Below are 24,948 nucleotides of genomic sequence, written 5' to 3'. Positions count from 1 at the left end.
AACTGTTGGTTTGGCGAGTTGGCTCATGATTGCTAAGACTAATTTATTAGCGCAAAATAGACGGGACATTTAGGAAGACAGCGCTGCGCGCGCGTGTGCGTGTGTGTGTGTGTATGTGTGTGTGTGTGTGTGTGTGTGTGTGTGTGTGTGTGTGTGTGTGTGTGTGTGTGTATGTATGTGTGTGTGTGTCTTTCTATATGCCCCATATTTTTTGCGCTGATGAATCAGTCTAAGTAATACAGGCCTCAATTCGAATAAATCTGTTTTGTTTTATACAGGCGCTGCTAGCTTGCAGTCCTAAAATGCGCTATATTTTTATTCCAAAGCTAAGAGCTCTCAACTAAGCAATGAGCTGCGACAGATTTCCAATACACAAATACAGCACTAATAGACAAATACAATGTCAATAGATATATAAAGGACTAGTACGCCAATAGACCAATACGCAATTGGCTAATAGAGCGACAATAGACAAATACACCAATATACAAATAGAGGTCTAATAAACCACATTGCCACCTACAGACCAATAAGGTACCAATATGCTTTTGGTTTTTTTATAGGGGATTTTTGCTAGGGAAATTATTCTGACACCAAAATACTGTTTCTGAATTTGTAAATAGATCTTCCTCAAATTTACACATTTCGAACAGTGAAAATCTGAATTAAACTAAATTGACCTACAGAAAAGCTTCAAAAAATTGACGCACGAAGCGTTCCACATGCTTACAAGACAGTGACAGCATCGGTTGGCACGGCACCTTCGGGTATTGATTTGGCAGAAAGTTATGTGCCACACAGCTAATTTCGCAGAAATACTTAGGAAAAACTTGAAAATATCAAGTAATTTCACAATACTGATTTGGTAGACACCCTGACACAAGACCCACGTGTTGTAGAGTTCAATAGCAACTTTAAAACTGCTTTCTGCAAAATTGCGAAATCCTTCAGATAGTTTTGAGCTACTACCTGTCCCCGAAGCCGGCCCTTATTGGAGATCATGATCGGGTAAACAATGTTTATTAAGCAAATAAAACGGGAAGTGTCCCTATTCAGTAAAACCTAATATAACATCTGTGATGGTCCCGGCCCCCTCAACAAGTGCCCTACAGACTACGAGGGGGCCATCGTGCTTCAAAATGCTCTGGGTTGTGGTGGACCGATGGATTAGTGGGAGGGGACGTGAAAGATTCTGAGAATAGCGCCATTTTCTGGGCAGGCATCGGTATAACGTGTCGGGTATATTTTATGCATAAATTGAAGATCCGGGAAATTTCGCGAACGCAGCCGGCGAAGTGCGTCAGCCACTTTCAGTGTGAAGGACTCTGGCGGGAGTTTGTATTGCTGTCGCTGGTGTATGTAATGTTTCGCGAACTCTTGGTATGCGAGAAGCGGCGAAGCTGGTGTTAGCCGCCCCACTAAGCGGGGCTGCTCGGAAGGTGAGTTCTAGAGCACCGATAAATTTCACCGGAGATATAAAATGGAAGGCGTGTCCCAATCTACTTATCTTTCCGATCTTCGTGAACTGTTGCAAAAGTGCGAACTTAGATGCACAATTGAGAAGTTCCTTACAGACCACTCCATGTGTTGAGCTGCTACGAAAGGACGATCAGTGGCAGTTTTTTACCAACTGGGACGCCTCACTAAACGGGGCTCCTCGGAGGGGGAGTTTTCGAGCACCACTAACTACTTAACTTCACCGAAGATATAAAAAGGATGGCGTTTAGTCATCTGCTTACTTTGCCGATCTTCGCGAACTTTCGCTAAAGGGCGAATTCGGATGTGAACTTGACAAGTTTCTTAGAGACCGCTTCCTGTGTGGAGCTGCAACGAGAAGGCAATCAGTGGGTGTTTCTCACCCGCTGGAACCTATAGTATTAGGCGCCTCACTGAGCGGGGCTGCTCGGAGGTTGAGTTTTCGAGCACTGATAACTAAACTTCACCAGCAATATCAAAAGGAAGGCGTGTCCTCATTCACTTATTTTGGCAATTCTCGTGAACTGTCCCAACAATGTGAATTTGGATACGCACTTGAGAAGTTCCATTGGAGACGGCTTCGTGTGTGGAGCTGCTATACGAGAACACGATCAGTGGGTGTTTTTTCACCAGGTGGGAAACTAGTGTTAGCCGCCTCAATACGTGGGGCTGCTCGGCGGGTGAGTTGTCGAGCTCCGCTAACTACATTTCACCGGAGATATCAAAAGGAACGCGTGTCTTCATCTACTTATTTGGTCGATCCTCGTGAACTGTCACTAAACCGCGAATTTGGATGCGCACTTTAAAATTTCCTTAGACTTCGTGTGTGGAGCTGCTACGAGCAGACGACCAGCGGGTATATTTCACTTGCTGGGAACCTAGTGTTAGCCACCTCACTAAGCGGGGCTACTTGGAGGATGAGGTCTCGAGCACCGCTGACTAAATTGCACCAGAGATCTCAAAAGGAAGTCATGTCCTCATCTACCTATTTTGCCAATCTACGTTAACTGTCGCAAAAGTGTAAACTTTGATGCACACTCGTCAAGTGAAGTGGCCACTGCATGCCGGAGCACGCAGTGGCCATTTCACAGTCAACCTCATGTTCAAGGCGCAAGCGGCGTCTCAGAAAAACAGGCTGTTTTGGCTGCGGTTCACCAAAACATCTAAAACTCCCTGGTTTAATCCCGAGTTTTGACACAATATGTCGCGGAACACCGGCCTTCGATAAAAATGGCACCGCCAGAAATACGGAGCTGCGAGACACACCCAACCAATGCCTTTATCGGCGAGAATGGGATCATAAATGTTCATGACAATGATGATAGTCCATTACGCACTTGTTGGTGCTAGCTGCGGGGACAGCAGCCCACCATCACTCAGTTCTCTGCTGATCTCCGGCAGCCGGAATGAAGCGCACCCCCGCATGGACGCAGCCTAGCTGCTTCAAACGCCACAAGAAAAAGGGCATATTCAGAGCACTTGCCAAAGTGGTAGTGATAATACTACGTCTGAGAAGAATGCAAAATAAAGTAGATGCTGATGGTGCTGTCGCGGAAAGCTTGAACTCTCAGTTTAAGTGCCTTGTCAACCACTGAGCTCACTCATAATTGACGGCGTCTTGGTGAACATGCATGCTTCTTTAGACACGAAACATGCTGTTTCTGTGATGGGAATAACTCAGTTCCGTCCGCTCTTTGCTTCAGCTGTGCTGGAACCTACTACTCTACAGCTTCGTGCCTGCACACGAACACTTGCACAACTCTTCGGCCAGCGTGCAGCATGGCAAGCAGTCGCTCTACGTCATGGGCCACAAGGAGTGACCACTACTGTGCCAGGAGCTGGTGCACGCCAGCCAGCTAGAGTGGGCGAAAATGTGAATCCTGAACAACCTTTCGAGGTCGAATACTACTACTCAGGTCAGCGTTAAAATGAGGCTAGATGCATTGCTTCCGAAATACCAACAGTTTTTCAAGAAAGAGTTAGGAATGACAATATAACAGTGTACCAAACTCTAAAACCTCATAGAAACTGATAGAAACCGGGGATGTACCACCGCTTACCATGACGATATAAGGGTATGCAAAATCGATAACATAGGTATTTGCTGCCACTACCTTTATCCTATGCCTTTATGTCGATGGCTACTCATTGCTGAAAGTGAACGACGTGTTCAATCCTTTGTTTGGAGGAATTTCGCTACCTCTGTCACAGAATCGGCGCACAAGGCATCTCAGCAACGACGCAGAAGCTTGACGCACTCCTCAAGGCGCTAACCCCTAAAGACAAGCAGTCGTTCCTGAAAATTGACATTTTCTGCCGCAAGTTTCTTCCTAAGCTACAGCAATGGTGGCACAAGCATTTTTCATGTCGCTACGTAAACAACCCCTTTGTGCGGGGATATTCGTACACAAAACGAATAGCTTGCTAGCTTATCCGTCAATTTTGTCGCACCCATGCAAACCACTCCAGCTATCATGCAACGAATCGCAATATGGTTCATACCCCTGTCACATGGCAAAGCCTTGATTTACAACGACTTGATTCATTTATTTCATTTACTTTTGTTCAATACTGCAGCAGCCCTTGGTCGCCAAGGCAGGAGTGGCTACAGTTCAGTGAACATTTACATCAGTTACATAAAATATTATGTTAGAAGTACAATATAATAGGTAAATACATAAACATCAACAAGATAATCAATTAGTGGTAAAGTCTGACTTCATGATTGCAAATAAACCATATAACCACTAAAAACAGTGCAATCACAATTCCACAATAAGTGCATCATTATCCAGTAAAAAAGCATACCCAGTGATCCCAACCCTACAAAAAAGAATCTGACGTTGGAATATTTACCACCTCATGTGGTAGCTCAGCTATGGTCCTATGAAAAAAAAGAGCCGTAATACGCATATATTTTACATTGACGTAGCAAAATAGACTTGCTGTGTTTGTCCGGGTAAGTTGTGACCTGTAAAATTCCTGTGCGCCTGGAAGTCTAGTTTACTGTGGTTGTTAACAATGTTAAACACATTGAGACTGTGCAACTTCCATTGTGATTCCAGATGGCAAAGGCCAGATTGCGTGTAAAGACTTATTACGGAAACGTTCCTATTATATTGTGAATAATATGAAACGCTTTTCTCTGAATCTGTTCAATGCGATTGATCCCTGTTTCGGTGTATGGATCCCGGAACGCATCTGAATATTCAAGTGATGGACATATGATGGACGTGTATGCAATCAATTTTGTCATACTGTTACAGTGTTTCAATTGATGTCTGAGCAATGAGAGCTGTTTTGAAGCTTCAGCTACAATTTTTTTAACGTGTGTGTTTCAGTTTAATGTATAATCAATAGTTAAGCTCAAGTATTTAATATAACCAACACATGTGACCAGGTTATTCTTTACTTATTACGTGTGGGGAAATGATATTAGGTAAACCTAACGTCATTTTACCTGCGTGCTGTCGATAGGCGAAAACAAAAGTCATTTCGAAATGATGACAATGACCTTAATCTTCCCAAGCCATGGCTATGGGGGAATAAAGATATTTTGAAACTTGCATGGAACATGCAAGTGTCATCAAGAATATTTTCTGTAGTAAAAGAGGTGTAGACGTACCTGCGGAATAATGGTGAGTTTGGAGCGAAGGTCGTAGAGGCCGAGGTAGGAGATGTCCATGCCGTCAATGCAGATGGCGCCCCCAGCTGCCTCGATGAGCCGGAACAGCGAGAGCGTCAGAGAAGACTTGCCCGCACCGGTCCGCCCGACGATGCCTATCTGCAACCACAACTCTTCCTATGAGCACACAGTTTCCTACATAACCTTCAGGCGGAATGAAAACGGCCTAAAGCTGCATAAAGGCGAGTAGCATTATCGGTAATGTTAGAACTTGTCTAGAAGAAGGTAATGGCACCCAATATAGTTCACCCATGTTAGGGCCACTCTTTCGTATGTTATAAAGAGCGCGAAAAGACGGTAGCACTGAATGAAAACAGGACGTGCGCTGAACTCTCTGGTTTATTACACAGAACCGAATAAGTACGAGTATTTGCGATAAGCGGCAGTGCACACCGGGTTAAGACGCTAACACAAAAAGGACGACACCGAATGCTTGCGCCGTCCTTTTCTTTAGTTAACTTTTTGTGCGCTGCCATTTATCGTAAATATGACGAACTAAGTACATTTTAAACAGATACGTGTAGTCCGAGTGCACGTGCATCCTCACATTTTCTGTGTCACCTTTTTGTCGGGGAAGTTGATTGGCCGCAATCATGGAGATAGACAGGGCCTAAATTCATGTTCGTTTTTCACGATCGGTTTCTATGATGTGACGTGATCGAAGTGTCTATATACCACATGCGTGCTATGAAACAAACGTCAAAACTGCCTTAGCGCTAATGAGAATAAAAATCTTCATGGCACGAGACAGTCCATCCAGCTATGCTTCTATAATGCGCCACGGACACCTGTACGGTTTTCGATAGGCGATCAGCTTCAAACTACCCACCAGTTGCGCAATTCACTTGACCTTGAAATGTCGAAACGATGAGATACGCAAGAGTGACGACCAACAAAACACGCGAACAAGCGTCAGACCATCGAATAATCTCTTTTCAACTTGACGCACACATTTAAAACTTCACGTGGTCACACACAGCATGAAAAGGATACAGAAAGGTGACAATATCACATATGCCTATTCAGATCAACGTACCTTTTTTTCTGCAGAACGGTGGTTAGAACACTGATATATGGATTCTTATGTTCGTGCAAACGCTTTATCTTCTAGCAAGTTGTCTGCTCATAATTCCTGGTGATGTTTCTTTTGTCTAACTGGGTTGCGGATCTGCCCTCTTCGCAAGGCACACCTATATTTTTTCGGAATACTGCAGTCACTTTATTTCAAGCAGACGTAATCCTAGATTTTGTAACTTGTTTTTGAAAATAATAATTCTTCAAACTTCAAACTAGTAACCTTTGCAGGCAGGTGTGAGGCTCAATTGCTATGTGGGGTTTAACATCCCAAAAGCACCATATTATTATGACAGAAGCCGTAAGGGAGGGCTTCGAAAATTTCGAGCTCGTGAGCTTTTTTAACGTGCACCCAAAATCTGAGCACACAAGCTTAGAGCATTTTCTCCTCCAATGAAATTGCAGCCGCTGGAGCCAGGATTCAATGCCGTGATCTGTGGGTCAGCAGCCGAGTACCTTAGCATCTAGAGCAACATGGCGGGGTGCGACAGTGTGCACATGACACTTTTTGCACATATGAAAAAACTAATTGAGCAATAAGACTTCATGAGAGAATGAGAGCGACTCGCCTTCTCTCCCGGATTGATATCGCAGCTGATACCCTTGAGCACGAGTTCAAGGTCGTTCCTGTAGCGGGTCGAGTAGTTGTCGTAGACCACACGTCCCGCAGTCGGCCACCTGTCGTCCGGCTTGAAGTCGGGCCTCTCCCAAGGAGCCTACAGCATACAGGAGAAAATATCAGACACCCATGCTGCGTGGGACGCTGTGCCGTGGTTCTTCCTTAATAATAGGCCTTGTATTAACATGTTGCATTTGTGTTACGATGGCAGGGTTCCCGGGATACACGGCACAATGAATGTAGAAAAAACTTTTTCAGAAAATGCGCATCACCTGCTCTAGATCGCGGAAGCCTTCTGGCACTGTAAGCCACTAAACGTGACCAGAATTTTTTTTCATTTCTATTGCACTTGGGCATGTCTGATGTTGGGCGTGAGCAGTGGTGCTGTTATTTCTAGGGACAACCAAAAAGCTCAGCATCTCCTCTTGCAGTGTCATGTGAATGCACCTCCAGCGTAGGCTGTCACCCTTTTCACGCATACTAACCAGACATCTGGAGATTTGTTGAAGCATTTTGAATGCGAAGCTTTTCTTAGCGAACATGGGTAATGTTGGCCGTATCCTATATCTACCTATCCTTCTATCTAGCCGCCTACGACATTTAGCTCTCCTGGCCGTTCTGATATTGGCATCTATACCATAATTGGTATAGCATAACATGACTATAGTGAGCATAAATGACTACTCAGAACATGAAAACCATGGCATGCATATCATAAAAGGTTATGAAAAAAATGGCATGTTCTCACTACTTTTGCGGAGCTTTCGTCCACATATGCCTATTCAGATCAATGTACCTTTCTTTCTGCAGAACAATGGTTAGAATACTGGTATGAAGTTATGGAATGAATGCGTGGAAAACGTGACAGCCCCCAACGTGAAAATCATGACATGAATGTCATGTAAGTAATGACTACATGCCATGCTCATGGTGCGCTCTCGGTCGTTTCGCTAGCTTCACATATACTTAAACTGGTATTACGAGACGTGAATGGATGAAGGTATATGACTGGTTCAAACATGATAATCTTGAGATGCGTGTTATGTAAAAACATAACTACATACCATGCTCATAATGCGCTCGCGATCGTTTCGCCAGCTTGACATGTCCCGAATTTCGTACAACAATATGTGAATGGGTGACGAAGTTAAATGACAGGTCTAAAGGTGATAATCATGATATGCGTGTCATGTACAACATGACTGGTGCTACGCTCATAGCGCACTGGCAGCTGTTTCGCCAGCTTCACATATACCAAATTTAGTTTGACGTGACGCGATTAGACGACGAAGGTAAATGTGAAAACTAAAGACGATAATAATGACATGCGTTTTATGTAAAACATGAATATGTGACACGCTCATGATGCGCTCGTGGCCACTTCGCTAGCTTCACATACCAAATTTGGTATAACGTGGCGCGGACAGACGACGGAGGTAAAAGATGCGGCCAAAGATGATAATCATGACATGCATGTCATGTAGAACATTACTACATGACACGCTCATGATGCCTTCGCGGCCGTATCGCTAGCTTCACATATACCAATTTTGTTATGGCGTGACGCGAACGGACGACAAAGGCAATTGACATGTCCATACATGATAGTTATGATATGCGTGTCATGTAAAACATGACTCCATACTACACTCATAGTTCACTTGCTGTCGTTTCAGTAGTTTCATCTATACTAACCATTGGGCACGGCGGCTGTACCAGCATGCGGACCGTCTGTATTCCGTTCCTGTTTATTGTACAGGTAAGAAAGCAGTATGGGAAATGTGTTCGCTCTGATGATCCCTTTTTGCTGGTGCTGCCGTGCCCATGGCTCAGTTGTTTATGGTGCCGCGCTGAAACTGTACTGAGGAAGTTATTGTTACTGTGTGGTGATATTGAGATGAACCGAGGCCCGGGTCTGGAGCAGATTGCCAAAATGTTAGCAGACATAGCAACTGATGTTAAAGACATCAAAGAAAAGTGACTATCAGATATTGAGAAGAAGCTTGATGCCCTATCTGGGCTTGAAGGGAAGGTAAATGCCTGTCAGGAGCAGCTGTCTTCGTTGGCAAAAACAATAAGTGTTCTAGAAACTAAAATCGATCAACTGGAAAACCATAGTCGCCGGTCAAATCTAATCATTTATGGTCTTCCCGAGGGAGCAAATGAAAACAACGAAACGCTTGAAAGTGCCGTCAACACAGGCATTCTTAAAGATATCATGAAACTTGAACCTGTCGGTATCGAGCGTATTCATCGTATACGTAGACCTGAAACTGGCAAAGTTAGGCCAGTCATTTTCAAATTGCTTGATGGGCGAGACAAAGCTAGAATACTTAAATACGGGTCCAAACTTAAAAATACCACGCTAGCTATCGGGGAAGACTTTTCTCCGAAGATACGAGATATTAGAAGAAAGCTTTGGGCAAGTGCAAAAGCTAACCAAGATAACAATGAGAAAGTAAACTTAGCATTTGATAAACTGCATATCGATGACCAGGCGTATGTCTGGGACAGTGATAAAGGCGAAAGAATTCCGGTAAAAAAAAAACGACGGAAGCAAAACCCGCCCGATGACCAGACGGTATGCCCAATCAACGAGTCACAATAGGAAAACAACTCGCATTTTCTTCAAAAAATATTTCAACTAAAAGTAAATTTTTCGTTACCGGTCAGCAGGGCGTTAAACAAAAATGCCTTCGCTTGGTTAACATAAATGCCCGAAGCGTCAATAACAAAACTGAACTAATGGAAATTGCCTTACTTCAACACGATCCACATGTAACAGTTGTGTCTGAGACATGATTGCTCCCCAAAATAGCTGATGATGATGTATTTCTGCCCTCGTATAAGGTGTTTAGGAAAGACAGAACTACAAGGGGAGGTGGAATAGCCATACTTGTGAAAGAAACACTGCAGGCCTCATTAATTGGTTACATTGACGACTTAGAATGTGTATGCATTAAGCTGTCTTGTTGGAGCCACATTTTCATCTTGTATGCACTTTACAGACCCCCTGAGGCTGCGTTTGAATCCACGAAAAAGTTAGCTGAACATACGTCTCAATTTTGCAACAACAAAATTTTGTTAGCAGGTGATTTTAACCTACCTTCTGTTGACTGGGAACGTTATACGACAGACAGGACCATTGTACAAAAAAAGAGACAGATTGTGTTTAACATCATGCTAACCCATAACTTGATGCAAGTTGTGAGGGAGCCAACTCGTGTGCATAGATCCTCTAGTTCAATTTTGGATTTAGTATTTATAAGCCGTGAACTCGAGCAGCACTCTGTTTCAGTAGAACAGGGCCTGTCCGATCATAAATTGGTTACAGTCTCTTTTCCTCTTAACGATTTCCCAAGTACTAAAAAATCTTCAGTGCGGACCTTCAAAGATTACCCGCGAGCAGATGACGTATCTATATTAGAATACATGGAGTCGTGTTTTGCTGTCTTTGAGGTGGGCGATGTCGAGACATTCTGGAATCAATTTAAAGAAATGTGTCATCATTGCATCAATTGTTTTATACCGAATAAACATAAAAAAGTGCAAAAAACAACTCCCTGAAAAACGCGAGATATAATTCACTTAAAACGAAAAATAAAACGCTTAAGGCAGAAGCATGCGCAGTCTCGTTCCCTCTCACTCCTCAAAGACAGCCTTGCACGGGCTATACGCTCATCCAGAGATCGCTATTTTAAGACGCTGCTGCCCAACTTCATAAAAACTGACCCGACTAAATTCTGGAACTACATTGGTGACAGAAAGAAACCTCTCACCGAAATGGCAATTGATAGCGTGATTGCAACCGATCAAAGAAAGATTGCTGATCATCTTAATGCGTATTTTCAAAGTGTGTTTTCCGGCTCTAGTGTTTATGTTCCAAACGGTAGAGTGTTCGACCCATGCGAAGTCTCTTTCGTGTCTTATTCTGGTGTTTTTTCGATGCTTCTGAATCTTAATTCTAAAAAGTCCTGTGGACTTGATAATCTCCCAAATGTGTTCCTAAGAAGATATGCCGAACATGTCGTTAAATTTCTGCCTGAAATCTTCCGTGTTTCATTGTTGTCATCAAAGCTACCATGTGACTGGAAAGCCGCACGCATAAGTCCTGTATTTAAGAAAGGTGATCGCTTGTCGCCTCAAAATTACCGACCCATATCCTTGACCTCACCCTGCTGCAAATTAATAGAACACATAATTGCTACACAAATTGGAAATTTTTTGACTCAACATTCAATCCTGACCAATTTTCAACACGGCTTTAGAAAGGGATATTCGACAGTGACGCAACTAGTTACAATAATCCACTCATTTGCACTTAACCCGGATAACAATAGGCAAACTGACAGAATAATTTTGGATTTCAGTAAGGCATTCGACAGGGTTCCACACGACAAATTGATCTTGAAACTTAAACGTATTGGCCTTCCCGAAATCCTTGTAAACTGGATTGCTGACTGTCTAAATAACCGTGAACAGTTTGTTGCTATTAATGACCAGCGTTTGCAGTCTCTACAGGTCACATCAGGTGTACCCCAAGGAAGCGTCCTAGGGCCATTGCTGTTTCTTTTATACATAAATGATATTGTAAATGTCATTACCCCTTCTGTACAAAATAGATTATTTGCAGACAATTGTGTTTTGTTCCGGGATATTAACTCTTCAGATGATCAAAATGAACTCAACTCAAACCTTCATAATATTCATCTGTGGTGCAATGAGTGGGGAATGATCCTTAATGCAGAAAAGAGTGTCTGCATGCGTTTGACACGTAAGAAAGTTCCACTAAATAATACGTACCAGCTTGGGTCTTCAACTCTTAGAGAGGTTACAAGCTACAAATATTTGGGCCTAACTATAACTAGTAATTTGTCTTGGAACATGCATGTAGACAACATATGTTCAGCTGCCATTCGGAAACTTGGTTTTCTAAGACATAAACTGCGTACCTGTCCTGCCAATGTAAAGCTTCTTAGTTATTATTCTTTTATACGACCTAAACTGGAATACGCCAGCATTGTATGGGACCCTTACACTAAGCTTAATATTAACAAACTTGAGCGGGTTCAAAGGAAAGCTGTTCGGTTTATATGTTCAAAATACTTACCGTCGGATTCACCTTCCGCGCTGTTGTCTGCAAACGACATTCAGACCCTTCAATCCCACAGACGCGAACAACGGCTGGATTTCCTTCAAATATTACTTAATCAAAAACTCGCAATCGATTCATCGCCTTACTTATCTTTTCTGTCAACAAGAAACACACGACATCATCATCCCAATTTGCTAACCCCATTTTTTGCGAGAACCGATGCCTTTATGTATTCTTTTTTTCCGCGAACAGTGTCGGACTGGAACAAGTTATGCGAACCTCATTCATTGTAACGTATGTGTAACTTATTGTAAAGTATGAGGTATGCAATGTATTGTCGTTGTTTGGCGTAAGTTACTACTTGTGTTGTGGAACATAGTGTAATGTAGTGTTGTAGAACCGGGTGTGTTGTTGCTTTGCATATTGAAGTTTATCGTAGTGTATAGAGCGAAGCGTGATGTTGTTACATAACGAAGTGTATTGTAGCGTGTAAAACAAAGTGTGTTTTTCGTATGATGTACGTCATTACGCCTGTGGTATGCGTGACGTGCCCTTCCTGCTTGGACCACTTAGTGTCCGCAGTATGTATTAAATAAATAAATAAGTAAATAAAAAAACTTGATACTAAAACGTGACCCGAATGGATTACGAACATAAATAGTAGGCGCAAACACAATAATCACGAAATAAAAGTTCATGTACGGCCGAATATACATGCCTACCACTGCGGGTGCTGGTATTGCAAACGTTAGTGGTGCCGTCGTTACTCGTCTATAACAACATACTTGTACCTTTTTCTTTATGTTAGTGCGCATAACAGTTGTAATTAAGTTGGTTGTACACTGTGTCTCTCCATCTTGTAACGATGTGCTGCTTTTAAAGTGAGATATCAGCTTTCCTTATTCGTGCTTCGCATATCATTGCATCCAACCATAAGTGAAACCTGTCAATTTTTTTATTCACAACACAAAGATGCGTTCATAAGTTTTCCGCCCATTTCCATAACAGAGGAAGACATATCCCTACTTTCCATGTGGTGTAACTGCGTGCGCTGACGTGGAACCAGAACTGATTTGTGCACTTCTGCACGGATAAATAGTCTAAGTTTCAATATTAAAAGCAGTGGTTCGAAACCGTTTTGCCTTTTTGTATTGTGCTTCGAGCCCGTGTTTTCTCATGCTTCTTAACAAAAATTAACCATTTAAAACTAGGCCAAAAAGCCACATTGACGATAGTTCCACATTACTAAAGATAACTGTCACACGACGACCTCAGTAGTGCTAATGCTTACTTTAGTGAAGGCCTTTTTTTTGAACAACAAGAATGCGGGATGACTGTCCACTCGTCACGACGGAGTTGAACTAAATACATAATGGTCGCAGTGCATGTCACTTGCAAGCAGGGTGAGATGTTGTGACATCGAGGAAAGAAATTGTTTTCTCTTTGCCAATTAATGGTCTGAAGAAATTATATTCAGCGCAATGAAAGGCCGCTAAACACCTAGAAAAGCCATGATAATTTACCGCGCTGCTCCAATCTGCACGCTCGAAAAAACTTTCCTGTATCTCTCCTCTTGGGGCGCATCCGCTTAGCTTATAGGTACTGTAAGGAAAGCCCCTCTCAGCGAACTTCAGTGTTGCCTCGAGCATTCGTTAGCGTACTGTACGGAAACTACGTCAGTATAAACTTGCTGCTCAAAAGCGCAACACGATAGACAATGACGACGTGCAAGGTAGCACATTAACCTATCGTGTTCTTCTCGGGGGTGTATTTTATTTCCTGGACTATCTAAATGTTTTTTTTTCAAAACAGAGATCCTGGTGAAAGTCAACGCTCAGCTCCCTCTACCCGCCCTGCGCACAAACAGACTATCAAGTAGCCCATATCAACAGACTGCTAGGTCTCTCAAAGCACGTGTTACATGAATACAACCAAAGCAGCTCAAGTTCGTGAGCCTTAAGGCTCGATTAGGTTTCGACTTCTCTGTACACCCGAAACAAATATTGCATCATCGCACATACTGATGTCACGTCAGTTCAATACCTGGTTGCGAATTTTTTTATTCTTCGCGAGAAATGGTTAATGTACATACTACAGGCTACGTTTCTCTTACAGCTGTCACGTAGCTTTACATAGATTGATGCCCATCGAAAACTGTTGCTGTGAGCCTTTGCTCAGCGAATTCTTCAATATGATAACTGATGAGATATTATATTAAAACTCAAACTGAAAGAGCGAAAACGAAGAAGAGGTAGGACGCTCTCGAGCGATGGTGATTCGGCAGTGACAGTTGATCGCCGGAATGTTCAGTGTAAATAAACCCATCACATCCGTAACAGATTTAGTGGAGCCGTGCCGGGTTATTTGCCGTCTTGGATCCCGCAGCAGAAGTTCTTCGAAGAAGCATACGCTTAGCTGGCCTACCCCCCCGACAACATCAGCATGAATGACGACACAGCAATCCCGTTGACGTACTACGCTGCTGCATCCACCAGTGCCACCGACATGGCACAAGGTGGCCGTTGACCATGACAACCAGACTACTGGGCGCCTGAACCACGGATATTCTAAGGTAAAACTGACGAAGATGTGGATGCTTGGCTAAAACACTACGACAGAGTGAGCCACTACTACGACTGGGGCGTTCCGGCGAAGCTCGCTAACGTAGTATTCTTCCTTGCCGGTACCGCTTTGCTTTGGTTTGAGAACCATGAACATGTCTTCACCACTTTGCATATATTTGTTCAGAAACTGAAGGCCTGCTTTGCGGACACGAGTTCTATGAAAAAGAAAGCTGAGCAAACGCTGTCACGCAGGGCTCAGTTGCCCGGCAAAAAGTGCACAACCTACATTGAAGATTCACATAAAAAACAGCGCCAATAACGAAGGACAAGAGAAAGAAGGAGACAGACAGCGGCACAGACAGTGCCGCTGTCTGTCTGGCGCTGTTTTTTATGTGAATCATGTCGTACCAACTCGCCCAAACAACCACGTTAGCTACATTGAAGAGGTATTGAAGCTTTGCCGGATTGTCAATGCAAATATGTCTGACGAAGACAAGGTTAGTAATTTGTTAAAAGGCATCGCCGTCGACGTGTGCAATTTTCTCATAACGAAAGAGAACTTGAACACTCCTATTTTCAGGCAGCAGTGTCGTGCATTCGAGGCGTTGAAGACCCGGAGAGTTTTACCCAAGTTCGGGCGCTTGGACAATGTTCCCACTATTGCAAGTATGGACGTCGCCGCATGCAAAGACATACCCTTCTTCGTACGTCGGGTAGTTCGAGAAGAGCTCGTACGGCTTCAAGGAGGTGATGCTCAGCACCAATGCTCGTTCGCCGCGTGCCCCAAACCACCTCCCTACTGGATGCGAGAGCACCACGTCAAAAACCGACAGCGCACAGAAACTGCAGATTTCACCCCGCGGCTTCTGTTTTTTTCGTCGGATCACGACCACCACCGGATTGATTGATATATGGGGTTTAACGTCAAAAAACCACCATATGATTATGAGAGACGCCGTAGTGGAGGGCTCCGGAAATTTCGACCACCTGGGGTTCTTTAACATGCACCAAAATCTGAGCACACGGGCCTACAACATTTCCGCCTCCATCGGAAATGCAGCCGCCGCAGCCGGGATTTGAACCCGCGACCTGCGGGTCAGCAGCCGAGCACCTTAGCCACTAGACCACAGTGGTGGGGCCACGAACACCACCGGATGTCATCATCTCGGCGTGCCGCTGCACACCTCCGACCATCGTCAACCAGGCCTCTATCAGAAGACTAATATGCGTCATCACGGAATGTTCCTGCAAAGTACGACCCGTCTCCGCGTACTTTTGCCGCCTCTGCTCTAGCTAATGTAAGCCGACAAGTCCCCGTTTGCTACACATGCGGTCTCCCAGGGCATATTTCACGCTTCTGTCCCCGCCGGCCACCTGCGCCGCCATGTTTTTCGACGTACCCGGCTCGTACGGACGAAACGCCTGTGCCGCCACGTTTTTCGACGTACCCACTGCGTATGCGCGATACCAGGAAAGCTCATCCGGCCGACCACCGTCCCCGACAGCAATGGCCTAACGAACTTCGCAGCGAGTCCCCCGCCTCCGAACGAAGCCTGACGCCACCTCCGACACGTTTCCACCGGTCGCCGTCTCCGCGTCGCCGGTCACCTTCCCCGCATCAGCTGGGAAACTAGCTGGTGCCGCCGATGGAGGTGCGGTCGCGGGACAATCAGTTTCGCCGATTCCTCCTTCTGCTGTGATGTTGATGAACGAAGTGCGTGTGTGTATGGACGGTGTAGACACTCTTGCTTTTGTAGACACTGGTGCTGCTATTTTATTCATGAGCCTTCGTTTCAAGCATCGTTTCTTGGGCCACAAAGTAATGTTCGCGTGGGATCGTAAAGAAACGTTTCGTGGAGTTGGAGGCGAAGCGTTAAGCCTTATTGGTATTTGCTCAGTTGTTCTCGTGATTGGTGGTCAAAATTTGCGAGTTTATTTCACTATACTGGCTCGCGCAACTCATCACGTCATTTTAGGGATAGACTTCCTTCATGAATGCGGCGCTACGCTTGACTGTGGAACTGGAGAGATTCTTCTACAAAGTACGTTGCCTGCTACCATGGTTGACAGTTTTCCAACTCCCCCCATCGATGCACTTTAGTTGTCTGAAGACGTCACGATCCCTGGTCAGACAGCCATGCTAGTTCTTGTATGCTCTTCTCACGTCCGCTCAGGACCCTGCACTGGACTTGTTGAGCCCGATCATACCAACCCCATCAAGTAGAATGTGCTGGTCCCAAGGTCTGTCCTTACAGCCACCAACGGACATGCTTGTTTGTGGGCGCTCAACGCACCATTAGAGCCTGTTTTCTTACCAGCTGGATTTAAACTGGGGACATTCGAAGAGCAGGCCACCGTTGACGTCAGAATGGTCTCCGAGTCTCCAGCCATCATTCAGACTCCACCCAACTACTCAGCCGAGATGAAACGGATGATCAATAAGTCGTTGCCTTCTTCAGAGCAGCATGGCCTCGAGGAGGTGCTTACACGCAACGTGGGCGTCTGATTTTGCTCAAGACAAACGTTGCTCTATGTGGAACAAATCTCGTATGCACCACTGCATCAACAAGGGAGATGCTACACTGATACGCTAGTAACCCTATCGAGTATCTCCGTCAGAGAGGAAAGTGATCGCCGATAAGGTCAACGACATGCTGCAGAAAGGCGTTATTAAAGAGTCCAGCAGTCCCTGGGCAGCTCCTGTTATATTGGTAAAAAAGAAAGACAACTCTTGGCGATTTCGTGTCGACTGCCGCCGTCTCAACGCCATCACAAAGACGTGTATCCGCTACCACGCTTCGATGATACTGTTGATTGCCTGCACACGGCCGCATACTCTTCTTCCGTTGACTTAAGGTCTGGATACTGGCAGATACCAATGCATCCTTCTGACAGAGAGAAGACTGCTTTTGTCACGCCTGATAGGTTATTTGAGTTTAACGTTATACCGTTTGGCCTATGTAATGCCCCAGCTACCTTCGAGCGATTCATGGACTCCATCCTTCGTGGTCTCAAATGAGAGATATGTATGTGTTTTCTCGATGATGTAATTATTTTTGGCAAGACATTCCACGAGCACAACCATCGGCTTAGCGTTGTTTTAAATTGCGTCAAACAAGCTGGTCTCATTTTAAACGCAAAGAAGCGTCGTTTTGGCGAGCTTCAATCCCGTGTGCTTGGATATCGAGTCGACAGGGACGGTATACGACCAGACCCGCAAAAGATCAATGCTGTCCGAGACTTCAAGCAACCAACGTCTGTGAATGATCTCCGTACCTTCGTAAGCCTGTGTTCTTACTTTCGCCGGTTCATCAAAGACTTCGCCCAGCTTGCTCATCCTCTGACAAAGGTGCTCCACAAAAACGCCCCATTCCAATGGACCCTTGCGTGTGAGACTGCATTCGAGCCGCTGAAGTATTTACTTACTTCCGGGCCCCTCTTGCACCATTTCGACCCGGAAGCACCTACGGAACTGCATACAGATGCTAGTGGTATCGGTGTTGGTGCCGTACTAGTTCAGTATTGCGACAGCTGCCAGCACGTCGTGGCGTATGCAAATTATACCTTGACTAAGGCAGAGAGGAATTATATGGTCACCGAACTGGAATGTCTGGTGGTTGTTTTCGCCGTCCAAAAGTTCAGACCTTATTTGTACGGCCGGCAATTCAAGATCGTCACAGATCATCATCCGCTTTGTTGGCTTGTCGGACTACGTGATCCAGCTGGTCGGTTGGCTCGCTGGGCCTTGTGGCTTCAAGAATATAATTATTCTGTGACCTACAAGAGCGGTCGATGTCACCCAGATGCCGACTGCTTATCTCGTCTTTCATCTGCGACTGTGGATGCTGCTGCTGATGATGATGATGATTTCTATAACTACCTGGCTGCAATCTCCTCCGACTTCCCAAATTTCGACGTCTTCCGTGACGAGCAACAGCGTGATCTTTCGCTGAAACCGATGATCGATGTAGCTCGTAGCTCCAAACGCGCCGCTCCATTCGTGATTCATCACGCCCTACCATATTGCAAGAATTACTCCAGCCATGCTTCCACACTACTCCGTGCCAGAATGCCAGCGTCCTGCGGTATTCTAAGCCATGCACGATGGCATCACGTCTGGGCACCTTAGGTTTGCCCGAACGCTTTACCGTATCCGACAACGTTGTTACTGGCCTCGACTCTGGAAGACCACCAAGCACTACGTCGCAAGTTGTGATGTTTGCCAACGCCACAAACAACCTACCACGCTATTGGCCGGCCATCTGCGACCAGTTGCACCACCGACATCAACATTCAAAAAAGTCGGCATAGATTTACTGGGCCTTTTCCCAAGTCTATCACCGGCCGCCGCTAGAATATTGTGTGAGTAAATTACCTGACACGGTATACTGAAACGATGGCAGTTGCTTCAGCCACATCATCTGAACTGTCATGGTTCCTTCTGCGCTCGATTATACTCCGTCACGGGGTCCCTCGCGTGGCGATAAGTGATCGCGGCCGGCAGTTTACCGCTGACGTTGTCGAAGAGTTGCTACGGCTTTGTGGGTGCCAGTATCTGCATTCCACGCCATACCACCCTCAGACCAACGACCTCACTGAGCGCACCAATCGTACCATCATCAACATGCTTTCAATGTACGTAGTGGCGGATCACAAGAACTGGGATGCCGTATTACCTTTTGTTACATACGCCATTAATACCGCAAAACATGAGGTCACAGGTTATACGCCTTTCTTTCTCCTCTATCCTCGTCATCCCCAAAGTTTTTTTGACCCCATACTTCCTTTTTCAATGAACGAAAACGCCAGTGTCGCGCACACTGTGTCGCTTCGAAGAAGCTCGTCGACTTGCTCGGCTCCGCACTATCTGCGCCTCCGCTCGCGCGAAAGACCGTTACGACGCAAAACACCTGCCTGTGACTTTCGCTACGGGTGATTTCGTCTGGCTGTGGACGACCGTTCGAAAGAAAGGGCAAGCTTCTTTCCAAGTACTCAGTACCATTCGTCATTACCAGTGCTTGAGTGACGTCACTTACGTTGTATCGAAAGTGACAGCTCAGAACCGGCGTTCGCGTAAGACGCAAAGTGTGCACAATGCCCGATTGAAGCGCTACAACAACCGATTGATTCTACTCGCTCGGTGGGATTCGTCTTGCCCGGAGGAAATTGTAACATGGACTGAAAGAGCAAAAAAGAAGAAGTAGGACGCACTCGAGCGATGGCGATTCGGCAGTGACAGTTGAGTGCTGGCATTTTCAGTGTAAATAAACCCATCACACCCGTAAGAATACGATTGTAATAACATGTAATAATAATGGTAACGCCGTTAATTATAGGCTTTGAATGCGTTCTGTGCAAGTTCAAGAGTTTCTTCGCCCTCCTCGGTAGATAGGTCAGTCAACCGGTGTCCTGAATTGTGATATCAGCGACCACCTACCGATTTAATTGTTTATCAGGTGTGAAGGTCAACCTACATGCACGTGAATGAATGACGTAAAGGCGGTGCGAAATATCGTACCAAAAAATTTTAGGTGCCTTCTACGTAGGCTTAAAAAGACTCTTGGAATGACGTTTACCATTTTCTAACGGCCGACGCTGCCTACGAAATTTTCATTTGTGCTTTCAAACGTATATATGTCGAGCATTTTAGAGAGAAAACATTGCCAAAATGTAACAAAAGCCAGACACCATGGATCAAACGCGAGTGTCAACAAACAATAAAAAAGCAAGATTCTTCCAAATATTTCTGAACACTAGGCCACCAGAGGATCTCGACATTTACAAAAAATACCACAATAGTCTTAAAACTTTCCAAAAAAAGCGTTGTTTTCTGCATGATCAGTTGAGTAAACAGAAGTGTAAACACAGTGCGCAGATGTTGAATAGGTTAACGTTTTGCTTAATCGCACACCAGACTTGCCAGCAGTCCGTGAGCTAACCAATCAATGACATCATAATGAGGGGTTCGAGCTTGATCAGCAGTTTAATTAGTGTCTCATGTGTCCGGTCCACGAAGGTCAAGTAGGACAAATCATGCTATAAACAGGAACCCTTCGAGCATGTATCTCGAACCAACAAATGAGACCAAAATGTGTTCTATATTTTACTCATATAAAAACAGCAAAGCACGTGATAATGATAGCATAAACGTAATTTCAGTTCAACACGTGGTGGAATAATAGGAACAATATTGGCTTAAGAATACAACTTACCGATTACTTAAGGTTGCTTCCTAAACCGATGAAAGTAGCTAAAGTTGGTATGCTTTTTAAAAGTGGTGACAGAAATGACTGAACTTTAGGCCAATTTCGATACGGCCACTTTTTCCCAAAGGTTTTGAGAAGATAATTTATAAATGGCTAATAAAATTCTACAAAAAATTTAACTTTATTACTTCCCCACAGTATGGCTTCTTACCTAAAAGGCCCACAGAGACACATCTCCTAAAGCAAAAAGAATTAGTTCTTGAGTCCACTTAAAGCAAGGAATGGTGCATCGGAAGGTTTGTAGAATACTCGAAGGCGTTTAATTGATGCAATCATGAAATACTTTTGCAAAGACTGGGAATATATGGTATTCATAGAATCACAGCTTTTCTCCTAAAAACTTACCTACAATATAGATAGGAACCACGTGTGGCGATAGGAAACCACATGTCTGTCAGAATATCACGATAGGAGTCCCTCAGGGTGGTATCGTGGGCCCAATATTGTTTTTAATATACTATAAAGGAGATTTTTAGCGCAAAGATCCTTGCTAGTAAGGCGATGCAATAGCCGCAGATCACGAGCTCGAGCCTATGTCGCACACTCGATGCTGCTTCCTCTGCGCCGGAGTACTTCCTTTGGAAAAAGGAGTCTTTTTGGCGACTTAACCATGTGGCGGCGGCGTAAAACTATGTACTTGAGTCTCTGGACGTGCACGACTTCGCGGTTGCGACGTTGCAAGTCTCACGGTGGCGTAAGAGGATCAATGAGGTATTTTACTGCAGAAGTCTGTTGGAGAATACAATATGGCCCATCGTACTTTGACAGGAGTTTGGAAGAGAGCCCAGGTGTGCGATGCGGCACTGACAGCCACACAAGTGCACCCGAAAGAGAAACGGGAGTTGAGGACTGGGCATCATAAATTGTTTTTTGCCGGTTTCGGTCATCGGAGGTAAAGCGACGAGCTAACTGGTGGCATTGTTCTGCGTGTCGGGCGGCGTCCAAAACCGGCAGGCCCTCGGACGCGTCCGATTGATAGGGCAGAATGGTGTTAATGGTGTGGGAGGGGTGACAGCCGTAGAGGAGGTTGCGTTGCCGTAAAATAGGCGTATGTAATGAATGGGGGAACTAAGTCCCAGTTAGAGTGATCAGGCATCACATACATAGGCAGCACATCACCTAGAGTGCGATTAAAGCGCTCAGTAGCACCATTGGTTTGTGAATGGTAAGTGGTACATGTGCGATGTACAATAGCACACTCAGCGAGAAATTGTTCAATTACCTCAGACAGGAAGACACGGCCACGGTCACTGAGTTCTTGAGGGCCTACATGACGCAGCACAAAACAACGCAGTATAAAAGTGGCAACCTCCTGTGCTGTAGCCGTTTGAAGAGCAGCAGTCTCAGCATAGCGCATTAGGTGGTCGATAGCAACCATTATCCACCTGTTGCCAGTCGCAGTCAATGGAAGGGGCCCATAAAGATCTATTCCGACCCGTTCAAAGGGTCAGGAAGGGCATGGTAAAGGTGGCAGTTGGCCGGCGGAGGCGTGCGGTGTAGATTTTCGGCGCTGACATTCGGCACAACAGCGGACGAAGTTGCGGACGAACATATACATACCACGCCAGCAGTAACAACGTCGAAGCCTTTCGTAGGTCTTGAAGACTCCTGCGTGACCACATTGTGGGTGAGCGTAGAAAGAGGAAGAAATCTGCGACCTTAGAGTTCGTGGCACGACGAGCAGCTACTTATGTCCCTCTAGTGCGTAGTTGTGTCGACAGAGAAGCGTGTCACGTATCGAGAAGTGTGGAACTTGGCACCGGGGCGTTCGCGTCTTTGGGAGTTCAGAAGTGTCGGAGAGATGATTTAGGAGAGACGCAGTCCACGGGTTATTGCGTTGTTCGATAGCAATGGTGTCAAAGTCAAGAGATGACAATGTTGGCTCGCAAGCAGTCAGTTGTGGCGTTCTGAGAATGGGGGGAACGGAAAAGAATGTCGGCGTCAGCATTCTTCCGTCTTGATTGATAAAGCACGCGTATGACATAACTTGAATTTTTAACGCCCAGTGAGCAAGGCAGCCAGGTGGGTCTCTTCACGTCCAGAGACAGCACAGCGCATGGTGGTCGGTCACGACGTCAAAAGGACGGCCATATAGTTATGGGAAAAACTTTCTAAGGGCCTACATAATGGCCACACACTCCTTTTCTGTCAGACTGCAGTTGCTCTCTACCTTGATGAGTGTGCGACTAGCGTGTGCGACTAGCGTGCGCCACGACGTATTCCGTATGCTCCGGTTTACAGTGCGTGAGCACAGCACCCAGGCCTACACCACTGGCACCGGTGTGGATTTTAGTTCGTGCTTCAGGACCGAAATGTCAGAGAATGGGTGGCGTCGTGAGAAGCCGTCGCAAGGTGGTGAAACCCTCGTCGGCAGGGGACCACGATGAGAGGTTTTTACAGCTGCCGAGGAGTTGCATGAGAGATGATATAATAGACGCAAAGTTTTCGACGAATTGTCGGAAATACGAACACAAGCCAATAAAACTCCAAAGTTCTTTGATGGTGGCAGGTTAAAAAACGCCGTAACAGTGCACGATTTCTTGGGATCCAGGTGTAAAGAAAGGACACAAAAGCACTGTGTGTTAGGTACGATTTGGGGAAAAAAAGACTTAAAGACGCCGAGGAACGTCAAACCAAAACTGAAAAAGACGAGCGGAGGGCAGGTGGCACGAAGGCGGCAACAAGGAATGAAAAAGAAGAGGAGAAGAAGGAGGAACGTGCGGAAAAAGGGAGCTAGAGGGTTGAGGTCACGAATGCAGAGGAAGCGGTGCGCCGCCCGAGAGGACGAGTTCCTGGCAGCGTTCCTGAGCCGGACGTGGGACCCGTACGTGTCGGCCAGGTCGAGCTCCGGTGTGTCTGTTCGAGGTCGAGTCTGTCGGCCTGTACAAGGTCCAAGGACGGGGCCTGCTGAACGGCTCCTGCCTGGGTGCAGTGACCGGGAGCAGGTTCATGGGCGAGGCCTACCGGGTGTCGTCCTCGTGAGCCGTGACCTGATCCTGGACCTCAGGAGTTGCGACCCTGACTGCTGGGTTAGCCGCGACGTCCGACTCAACGGCGCTGCACACGGTAGCGCATCCGTGTGCCATCAGCCGTTCCAGCCGTGCCACCTTTGCCCTCGAGCACGTCAATGACCGCATCATGTCGGGATGACGGGGACCCAAATTGTGAGACAGCGGTTTCTTCTTACGAACCGAGAACTATACGCGCTGGACACTGAGTTAGCGTAGCCGCGAACTCTGCGCAGATTAATGGCGGTCTGACTCTCGTGCATGTTGCGTGATGCTTGGCGTATAGGGTTGGATATATATGTAGTTTTATTTTCTCCTGCCACTTCCTTCTCAAGTGTACAATATAAAGCTTCTTTTGTTCGCCTAAATTGCTCATGTTAATCCTTTCTCGTCTGCTATAAACAAACATAGTGACGAACGTTCTTAACCATCACACCGGGACAATGCCTTCCTTGGAAACAACGTGGGCCAAAATGTTCAGTTGATGAATGGCTAATCGACATTTTTTGAGCTTTGATTGCAAACCAGCGTTGGTCAAGCAAGTAGGGACGTGCTGCAGGTGACGTAAGTGTGTGTCGAGTTAGGGGCGAAGACCACGATATCATCGATGTAACACAAACAGATCTCCCATTTCAGTCCACGCAGGATGTTGTCCATAATTCGTTCTAACGTTACAGGCACGTTGCAAAGTCCGAAGGGCATGACGGTGAAATCATATAAGCTGCCTGGCGTGACAAAAGCGGTTTCTGTGCGATCGGCCTCTGCCATCGGCACCAGCCAGTAGCCTGACCGCAAGTCTAACGAGGAAAAAAAACTCGGCAGCCTGCAAAGTCCAAATCATCGTCAATGCGCGCTAGTGGATAGATACCCTTCAGCGTGATCTTGTTCAATCGCCGGAAATCAACACAAAAACGAATAGAACCATCTTTTTTTTTGACGAGGCCCGCCGAAGACGCACACGGGCTCTGTGAAGGTCGAATGACGCCTCTGCGAAGCATGTCGTCAACTTGATCAGCAATGACGCGGCATTCTGTAGTGGACACACGATATAGTCGTCACAGCGGTGAGTGAGACCCAGTGCCAATGCGGTGCTCTACTGCTAAGGCACGGCCGAGAGATTTTTGTGCAACGTCGAAAGAATGTCGGTAGCACTCAAGGATG

The 24,948-nt window shown here is 45.7% G+C and overlaps 1 protein-coding gene across 5 annotated transcripts in view; it reads right to left on the bottom strand.

The window, feature by feature from the left end:
* LOC119166718 (ATP-binding cassette sub-family C member 3) overlaps positions 1–24,948 on the bottom strand; it is a 308,522-nt gene that overhangs the window by 21,051 nt on the left and 262,523 nt on the right. For all 5 annotated transcript variants that reach the window (XM_075882443.1, XM_075882442.1, XM_075882441.1 and 2 more), the window contains 2 exons: positions 6,805–6,951; positions 5,102–5,260 (listed from right to left, as the gene is read on the bottom strand). In XM_075882443.1, coding sequence (XP_075738558.1) covers positions 5,102–5,260; positions 6,805–6,951 — 306 coding nt within the window. The remainder of the gene's footprint in view (positions 1–5,101; positions 5,261–6,804; positions 6,952–24,948) is intronic.

Source organism: Rhipicephalus microplus, unplaced genomic scaffold (genome assembly GCF_043290135.1).
Source record: "Rhipicephalus microplus isolate Deutch F79 unplaced genomic scaffold, USDA_Rmic scaffold_12, whole genome shotgun sequence".
In the NCBI taxonomy this organism is placed as follows: domain Eukaryota; kingdom Metazoa; phylum Arthropoda; class Arachnida; order Ixodida; family Ixodidae; genus Rhipicephalus; species Rhipicephalus microplus.
This window is presented reverse-complemented; position numbering and strand designations above follow the sequence as displayed.